The sequence below is a fragment of the Rhinichthys klamathensis genome, unplaced genomic scaffold (genome assembly GCF_029890125.1).
Source record: "Rhinichthys klamathensis goyatoka isolate OS25496 unplaced genomic scaffold, OSU_Roscu_1.1 h1tg000140l_1, whole genome shotgun sequence".
Taxonomy (NCBI): Eukaryota; Metazoa; Chordata; class Actinopteri; order Cypriniformes; family Leuciscidae; genus Rhinichthys; species Rhinichthys klamathensis.
In genome coordinates, this window is record NW_026606675.1 from 2,032,470 (window position 1) to 2,042,411 (window position 9,942).

Consider the following 9,942-nt stretch of genomic DNA (forward strand, 5'->3'; position numbering starts at 1 on the left):
GTAGACCAATCACAACAGACTGGGCCTTCTGACCAATCAGAGCAGAGTAGGCTCTCGGAAAGGAGGGGTTTAGAGAGACTGAATCCTTGTTTGAACCATTTCAGACACCAATAATAGAGCTGATGCTATGATGTATAATATGAGAAAATTAAAGTACAATCTTTTGACCTTGGATGCATGTACATCTATTTTTAGGAGAAAAACAAAATTAGGAACCTTTAAAATAGCATAAAAGGGGCACTAAAACGTACCTCTTTTTATGGCCTTTTTTGTCTTCACTGAATTCACTTTTGAAATTGCCATAATTATGAGTTTTCTACTAGTAAACAGATCAAGTCAAACTCACAATTACAACTTGGAAACTCATAATTGAAAGTAACAAAGTCTCAAACTTATGGTCTGTCAAAACAGCGACAACCACACATTAAAACGTCTACTACGTGCCTCTATACATATATGCCATTTTGTATGACTGTTACCTAATTAGATTTGTTCTTTAAAACTGTGCAAGAGCATAAAGAGGTGATTTAATATAGCGATTAAGTATTTTGCTGTGGTAATTATGGTATTTTTCCAACATGGATCAATTTTGATGTTATGAGCATTGCTATAGTAACGACTAGTTTCCGAAGATCCGACCCGCTCTGAAAATAATCTTCTGGTAATTATTATAATTTTGACATGACACTAACCTTTGCATTTGACTCCTGAATGCTGCTTTTGTCATTCTGGCATTTTCACTGAGAAGTCAGTCTTCAATTTCAGTGCGGTAAATAATTTTTAATTTAGGTTTTGCTGGCTAAAACAGCAGTGATATTGGAGATTATACTGATGAAATAGATTTAATATCAAAGGCTTTGGTGCACTCATTACTATGAATGGGAGAATGTGCAACATGAAATATGGCGAAATGTAACCTAAATGTAAGATTTCTTTTATTATTTGAGCATAAGAAACAACATTTATGGGATGGTTGGTTCATGTCAGATTTTGTTGCTGATTTGAAATATTTTATTTAAATGCTAGTGAGACAAGTAGTTTTGTGAGATTTCAGGATTTCCCCATTTAAGTCTGGCCTTGGATGCCCTCATTAGCTGCCCGGAGGTATTGCAAATATGACCACGGAGTGAACTGACTTTCATTGAAAGTAACTTTGATACTATTCAGATGGTCATGTGATCTTAACAGGCCACTGAAATGACCTGAGTCTTGTGCCAGTGCACAGTGTAAATCTTTAACTGATTTTTGTGTGATTTTTAATTTCATAATCCTGTTAATCCAAATTGTGTAAATTTTACTCTGGTACAATCAGGGCTCACATTATGGATTGTTTTTTTCAGGTGTTGTCAGACCAAGGTCTCCAGCTGTGCCCAATCCTCCACTCTCTCTCCACACAGGTAACACAGCCGGCGTGCACACCAGTCCTTTATGTACCAGTTTAATTAGATACCTGTAAATAAAAGACTGTAATGACTGCCATCCATCTCATTGGGACCACAGAGACATGGCTATCAGTGTTAGTTAACCCCTGCTCGGCTGGGGCGGACAGGGGCCACACATCCATAATCACAGAGCCTGACACCTGTGGTACACCGCACGGTTTGATTAATAATCGCAAACATGCCTGACCCACAATGCTAGCAGAGTACAGCTAATACAAATTGCTTACGTCCACTTATTTATCCATCAGTTCAAATCCAGCAATTACCTCACCAAACCGCAAACCTAATGCAGTTTTGGGTGCAAGTCTCAATTAGGGCTATTAGATTGTTAAATTTGTCCTTGCCTCAGGAAACCCTGAAAGGGTCATAGAAAGAAGGAAAAACAATGCTATATGCATAGAATACACAGTATAAAATATAAATATATATAGCTGTTTCAAAAGTTATTTTATTATACATGTATTATATAAAATAAGTATATATAATTTATACAAATAAAATAACATCATTTGCATATATATATATATATATATATATTGTTTTTTTTTTAAATGTCAATTGTCCTATTCAGCCTGTCATGTTAATACTTTTGCTTATTTAAAGGCCATAATAAAAAACTGTCTAATGTAAAAAAAAAAAAAAAAACGAGTCTCCAAGCAAAACAGACAATGCGTTAGAATTTGTTTAGACTTCTCATCTCTCATGTGATCTGACAGTACTTTAAATGTTATGGCAATATATTGTGTCTGTGTTATAGCTGCTGGATGAAGACCGAATGCTGATTATATCTGAGACAGAGAAGCTGTCAACCGCATGTCAACAGCTTCAGGTCTGTGCCAAGACTCCGGTTCAGGGGAAGAGCGCCATCTTTCAGAAGGTAATGCAATATAACCGCAGGCCTGTGCTTGTGAATCAGTGAATGGAGCAGATGAGACATAAATAGGGATTTTGTTTGTTTGACTTGACAATTTAATTCAATAGTTCACTTTAATTTATAAATTAGAATTGGATGATTGATTCAAATTAGATAGATTCATCTTAATATAGGTTTTTAAAGAGAATGATTTAGACACAGGTCACTGCCACACATGATTAGATAATAAATCTGTTTCTCTTGCAAAGACCCTGACCTTACTCTATTGTGACTCCATTTAACCTGATAAAATGGCATGCTGTCTAGGGTCATCCTTCTGTTTTGATAAAGCAAAGGTCACAGCCAAAGGCAGGTTTATAGAGGCTATGTTTGTGTCGTGCTGTGGAACCAAGAAAACGATCTCCGGAAAACAAGCTCAATCAGAATCTCCCAGTATGTTTCGCCCTCGCATGGTTTCCAAGCATTTTATTTAGAAAAAACAATTATGTGTGAACCAGTCTGTTCCACAGATCGCCTGTCAGATATGTATAGATTTTTGTGGCAGCAAACTGATAGCATGACTGAAATGTGAGCCCAAAAAAGCAGCCATGTTGTACTTGTTATTTATTTTGGGTAGTTTGGTCTGCTAATGATGCATCTGTTTCTCGCATTGTTCAGGTCGACTCATCCATACAGAATACCAAAGGCATCTTGACTGTGGTGGTTTACTTACTGCCGATCTGTAATAAGCTCATCAGAAAGGTTGGTAGCAACATGAAAATCTGGGATTCATTTTTTTTTTTTTAAATGTATTGGTATATATTATATATTTAATTATGTTTGCTCATTTATGTATATTTTTATATTTATATTACCTATGATGTCATGAAATAAAAACTTATAGTTTTTTTTTTTTAAATATATATATCTTGGTATGCTTAAATTCACTTGTAGCATTAAAAATGATTGAGTTTAGTTTATAGTCATTTTTGAAAATTAATATAGACTAAATAGTATAGAATTTTAATATTGGCCATTTATTGGCTATCTATCAGCCATAATAAGAATAATCATCAGCTTATCAATTTCAACCTAAATTTTAACATTGGTTGTGGCTGGACAGGACAAAAACTTGACATGTAAAGGACACAGTGTTACACTATTATGTTATTATTAGAGATTCTGTCCGATTACATTTTACAAAGAGTGTTAGATGATGAACAGGATAATCAAAATGTAATAAAAGTGGACATGATCATGCATAATTAAGGTTCCCCTATTATGCTATTTTAAAGGTTCCTAATTCTGTTTTGGAGGTCTCCTACAATAGATTTAAATGCATTTAAAAAATCTCTAAATAAACTGATATATTGTGCATCCTCAAATATTATGTAATGTTCTAGTGTGATTAGATTTTGTTCTGTACAATCTATTTTAAATTCAGCATTAAACAGAAGTTGTGATTAGTCTTTTCTTCCCTATTGTGATATATAGCCGAGTGAAACGGCTTTTATAACAAGAAAAAAATGTTGGGCAGGACTTGATTTTGTCCATTGGGAATTAATTGGACCGTTGTATAGTTGTGGTTTGCTATTGGTTGATCTCATGTGAGTGACCGGTTGCCCCGCACTCACGTCACGTCATCAGAGAAGAGATTTCACTGCAAGTGGGAGGGATTACGATGGCGCATGGATAAATAAGACCGTCATCTCATGATACCCCAAATGGATTCTCACTCTACAGCAATGACCAGACTGAGACTATACTATCAAAGTTTGAGGGCAGTCCTCATTCTCATTTTATTATTTCTTGCATAGACAAAAGATAAATACACCTCTCTCTGCAAGCTGGAAGTTCCATGGGCCAGATACACAATTACATTTTAAGGCTTACCCTTTCTCTGTTCAGTGTATGTGTTCTTCTCTAAGAATGTCAGGTGTCTTCTCTTGATGTTGTGGTTTTGAAGCTGGCTTTTACTCGCTTGTATGCTCTCTCTCCAAAAGATCTTCCACAGAGAGCTCTGAAGGCCCCCTTATTATAATCACTTATGACGCACAAAATCTCTACATTTACGCACGTGCTGCTTATTTCCTGCGTGCGTTGTTACATTACTTGCGTCAATTGCTTTATTTACCTGCTTCAACACTTTTCAGTTTGCGTCAATGGGATTTGCAATACACAAATCAGTTTTCAACCTTTCCAGACATTTTATTTATGTCTTTATATTTGGCAGTTACACACAATGTTCTTGTCCCTCAGAACCCAAATTCACCCACACTCATAATGTAACATGGCAACAAGATCTGTAATTCTCTGCGTTTTATTATATCTTTTCTTATAATTTAGATCTTTATCTAATTGTTTAGAAGAGAAGACTCCATTTCTTTTGACACATGGTGACTTTAAAAAATGTATATGATCAAATCCTAGCATGTTTGTATTTAACTTTACCTTCTACCTTTAATTCCAGTGTCAATCCGAATGCAGTTGCCTGTCTTCTCCTCAGCACTGGAGGGAGAAGCAGCTGAGGACGCCTGTCAGCGAGGAAACTCTGAACGGCAAAGGCTCCAACGGCTTTGGGGTCAAATCCCTGGAGCAGCACATGGCCAATCTAACATTCCTGGAGAGCAAATAGATCTGAAAACCAAAGGCGATCCTGCCTGTTCTCCCATACACAGTGCATGGCAATGCACTCGCTCACAACGTGCCATTCTTTGTGATTCTGCTCATTCGCTTTGTGGTGTACGATGGTGTTAGCGTTTCCAGGCTCATTCCAGATACCAAAAGATATGGAAGAAAAACCCTTCATTGCATGTGTTGAAGTCATTATGCAACTGTTTCAAGTGTAATGGCTGGTAAATAAGCTACGGTTTTAACCCGAAACAATATTCAACGGCGTTTCTCGTGATTAGCCAACATTGAGGTGTACATTATAAAAAGTTTTGATGCAAAAAAACTGCACACTGTATTTAACATAACTGCCTCATGTTCAAGTTGATGCCAAATATATCCAGTTTTAATCATCTTCCTACACTGGTCTTGCCACATGGCAGTCTGCTCAAGGCTGTAAGACACAACTTCAGTGACTTTGGATATTACTATGAGAAATTAGCATCTTGGTGTTCTGTTTGAGAGTTTACAGCAAGGGAAGTTACTTTCCAAAGAGGCATTTCTGAAGGATGTTAAAGAAAAATACCATTTCCACTTTTAGAGACAAGTTCATCCTAATTTTTTTTTTTTTTGTCACCCTCATGTCGTTCCAAACCTGTATGTCTTTTATTCTGTCAAACACAAAAAAAAGATACACTGCCCGGCCAAAAAAAAAAAAAAAAAAAAGTCACTGTTTGGATTTAAATAGGCAAATAGCTTTTCATTTCTTAAACAACCATGTAGGAAGACACATCATGGTCATATTCCAGGAAGACAATGTCAAGATTCATCAGGCTCAAATAGTGAAAGAATGGTTAGGAGAATCATTTTCACACATGAATCGGCAGTTCGGATGTGCTCTTTATGGAAATAAATGTTGTGACTTGTGATGTCTGGACTCAGAGGTGCCGATTCATGTGTGAAAATGATTCTTCATGCTCCCTCCTAACCATTCTTTCACAGTTTAAGCCTGATGAATCTTGACATTGTCTTCCTGGAATATGGCCTTTATGCATCTTCCTACATGGTTGTTTAAGAAATGAAAAGCTACACACTCCACCAGTTAGGGTTAGAAGAACTGTTGCCAAACATATAATATGCTAGAAACATAATAATCACAATAATGATCCAATCATAGACTCGTAAGCATTTGCCTATTTAAATCCAAACAGGAATTTTTTTTATTTTTTTTTTGGGCTGGGGAGTGTATTTTGAAGTTCCAAATCCATATAATATAAGTCATTGGGTCGTTGTATGGACAAAAACAGAAACGCATTTTAAAAATATCCTTTTATGTTCCGCAGAAGATAATAAAGGTTTGGAATGACATGAGGGTGAGTAAATGATGACAGCGTTTTCATTTTCGGCTGAACTGTCCCTTTAAGTGTACTTTCTTGTTATAGTATTGACTGCCTTGTAGGTCACTGTGATTTCTATTTTTACTTCAATCCTAACAATGTATGTCAAGCTTTGGTACATTAACCTTAAAGGTTATAGTGAAGAAGGTATATAAATCAATAGTTTAACTTTAGGCTGTCGTGTACTGGAGAGCAACTTTTTAGCGTGGCACAGATTAAAAGGCTCTTCAGAATTGGGTTTCCACTCACACACCAATTGTAGTTGATACTTTGCTAAAATGTTCCTCTGATTTATACTGCAGTCAGTCAAACCATAAGCTTTAGAGATGATCGTGCAGCTATGACCTCAAGTTGTATTAGTGTTGGACCATTGAATGATTGTTAAATCAGAAAAAATCTAAATATACGTTATTTTTCTTAAAATATTAATGACTGAGTGATTTATTTATGCACAAAGCATTACATCTGCGGTTTTACACATTTCTTACTCAGTTTTACACTAAGGTCATCCAATTTATCTATGAAGTACTTGATGAAGTTAGCCTGGGAAAACCCAGACAACTTCAGGCAAATTTAGATTTGCTCTGAAAGTTAGTCTGGCAAAGAGCTCATTTAAACTCATTTCCAATCTGCCGAAATCGAGGCACCAATCAGAAACATTGGGGCGGGCTTTACACGATGACGACAGCGCTGGGATTTTGAAACAGATTTTGTAGCCTACATTACAAAGATGGATGCCGCCGTCGAACATCACTCGTTCGAATCAGCTATCGCGTCTGTTTTAAGCGATTTGAACGTTTCCTTTTTGTTAAAAACCGAGCAAAGAACAACACTCGGAGATGATTCTCCCCCCACTCTGCATACGTCATCTCCTTCATCGCTCTGATTGGTTTTAGGTCTATCCGCGACGTCCGCTGGTGACGCCCCTCTGGAAATGATTTGTCTATGACGCTTTGCCAGACCATAACTCAGTTACAACTGAGAATGGTCTGGTTTTAACCAGGCTATAATGAAGTACTTATTCTCCTCAATTAACATTAATTAAAGCACATACTAACTTCAAAACTATTAAAGTGTTCTCTGTTGGGTACATGTTCAGCTGTAGACAGAATCCTATTGAAAATACATGTTTACACACTACTGATCACAAGATTCAGTAAGTTTTCTCTTATGCTCAATGCTGCATTTATTTGATAAAATATTTTAAAATATAATTTTTTCCTGTGATGGAATAAATTAATTTTCAGTCATCATTACTCCTCATTAGTCCTTATCGTCACATGATCCTTCAGAAATATGCTGATTTGCTGTCAAGAAATATTTATTATTATAAGTGTCGAAAACATTTTGTAATATAATGTTTACTGTCGCTTTTGATCAATTTAATGCATCCTTGCTGAATACAAATATTACTTTTAAAATATTAGTGTACATTTTGCTTGTGATGTACTGTACGTAATTTGTTATCTGTATAAAAAGTGCTAAATCTTGTTTGGGAAAATTACAAAACGTTCACATGGCTGTTAATTGTTTTGAGAGCACTGACCTTAGTTTGGGTTAATGTGTAAACTTGATGGATTAAAAACAAAACATAACACACATGGCATTTGAACGGTGCAATAAATGAACATATGAGAGCCAGTTCAATGGGAATCTGCCCAGAAGAGATCTGTTCCTTTATTTAGCATTTGCTCAACTACAATGATCTCCAGCATTTTTATAGCAACCAGAAGGAAAATAATGTGTCTGTGTGGATATAGACTTGTTCCTCCTAAAATGAAAATAGTTCTTAATGAAACAAACTAAACAATAACCATGAAAATGGCATCTGGTCCAACAAAATGCAACCCAGTGAAATCCAAGACTGTTCTGGATCCAGCAGACAGGTCTTCATTCCTTCCAAGTCGTCATTTTCTCAAGATGTCTTTTTGAAATTTAAGTGGCACAAAGCCATGATGCCATAGACGTTCTCACCTGCTTGAAGCAATTATTCCTCAAAGGAGACTCAGCAGTTTCAAAGTGCAAGTTGATCTCAGCAAGGCTCTTCTTGTTGGTTTCTTTTCACAACAACCTCCTCATATTGTTCTCTGGTCAGAAGGCCCTCTGTGATGCTCTTACTCTCTTCAAATTTAGGTAATATAACCGCAATGTATCCTTCTGTGGAAGGCTGTGCCAAAAATAATGAACGCACAAGTCACATGTGGTCTAAGGTTTGAAACAAGGAGATTTTTTTTTCTTTTTTTCTAAAAGATGTACTATGAGTTATGATATACAGATGCTCACCCTTTCCAATAACAGATCCGGCTTGTTCATAATGGCTTCATTTACTTCTAGGAGACGTCCTCTGATACAGCTGTAAAAATATAGTTTGAGTTGAGATCATTTTATGATTATAGAAACTGAATGTGGTATATATCCAGAGGCGCTCTTTATAACTGACCTGTATATGGTGTATTCCTGTTCATCTGTACACGTTATTCTACACAGTGGTGCAAACTCTGTCAGGAACTGACCACCCTGCAGAATAAATTGTACATATTAATGTTCAGGAAAAGAGTAAATTAAGATATATTAGTAATTAATCACAATTATCAAAGGTAAAGGTACCCACTCGTTTTGACTTTCCAGACACCTTGTTCTTCAGACGGCTGCATCCATCACTGATCTGGTAGTTTATGTTTTTAATTTTTCGTCCATTCTGAAGGATAGGATGAGACTCTGCAAGTGTGATGACGCATATTCTGATGAGAAGAAAATGTGAATTTAGAGATAATGGACACGTATAGCCCTGTGGACTTAAAAATAAAGTGGACATGTCATGTATGCATCACGAACATTTCCAACATGGTGTCATTTCAATCCATATTGCCTACAACTATGTAGCAACTGTAATTTCTGTAAAAAATAAAATGTATATAAACCATTTCATACAATAAACATGGTTGATTTTTATAGATTAAGATTGAAAGACTGGATCTGGGATTTATGTACAGATTTGAATATACATAAAATGTATTTGTTATGAGTTTTGATATTCATATAACAAAAATAACCATTTAAAAGTGTAAGTAGTTGAAGAAACACTAACAAAACTTAACAGTAAAGAGGGAATAAATATAGGCCTAACGTTACCTGTTGGAGTGCTGTAGAATGCAGTGATCCTCACATACTTTTCCCTTCAGATCTACGTCAGCATTTACACCAACACAGTAATTAATCAACATGTTTAAAATGCAGTGTATATATTTAAAGAAAATCACGCTTCAAAATGCTAATCTGAACATGCATTAAGCTAATAATATCAATTGATAATAGCAGACAAAACTGAATTGACAATACAGATCAGCACATATCACCTGTTCTATACCAGCGTGTGAAATATCGCTCGATTACTGATGGGGCTTTCTTTTCACTGTCTTCCATGTCAATATCCACCGCTTAAAACAGCGATTATCTCAAACAGAAAGAAAAAACTTTAGAGAGGTAACGTTAGAGAGTCTGGTGGTGGTCAGATACAAACAGAGACGCTTGAAGCCGGACGACAAATTAAGCTACACAAAAAAACCGTCCGGCGTCCGCTCTGAATTTACATCCGGTTACACTAAAGTTGTGGTGTCTGCCGGAATTTTGCATCACTGTC

At 36.1% G+C, this 9,942-nt stretch overlaps 2 protein-coding genes across 3 annotated transcripts in view; one reads left to right on the forward strand and one right to left on the reverse strand.

Moving 5' to 3' along the window:
* ctnnal1 (catenin (cadherin-associated protein), alpha-like 1) overlaps positions 1-5,547 on the forward strand; it is a 67,415-nt gene extending 61,868 nt beyond the window's left edge. For both annotated transcript variants that reach the window (XM_056257642.1, XM_056257643.1), the window contains exons 16-19: positions 1,341-1,397; positions 2,200-2,319; positions 2,974-3,057; positions 4,766-5,547. In XM_056257642.1, the coding sequence (XP_056113617.1) occupies positions 1,341-1,397; positions 2,200-2,319; positions 2,974-3,057; positions 4,766-4,930 (426 nt within the window). In that variant the 3' untranslated portion in view covers positions 4,931-5,547. The remainder of the gene's footprint in view (positions 1-1,340; positions 1,398-2,199; positions 2,320-2,973; positions 3,058-4,765) is intronic.
* Positions 5,548-8,136: 2,589 nt separating this feature from the next.
* abitram (actin binding transcription modulator) lies at positions 8,137-9,843 on the reverse strand. The gene is made up of 6 exons (XM_056257644.1): positions 9,659-9,843; positions 9,435-9,486; positions 8,914-9,043; positions 8,743-8,819; positions 8,586-8,655; positions 8,137-8,469 (listed from the first exon to the last, which is right to left on the reverse strand). The coding sequence occupies exons 1-6, from the start codon at positions 9,723-9,725 to the stop codon at positions 8,335-8,337; spliced, it is 531 nt and encodes a 176-aa protein (XP_056113619.1). The 5' UTR covers positions 9,726-9,843; the 3' UTR covers positions 8,137-8,334.
* Between the last annotated feature and the right edge of the window lie 99 nt (positions 9,844-9,942).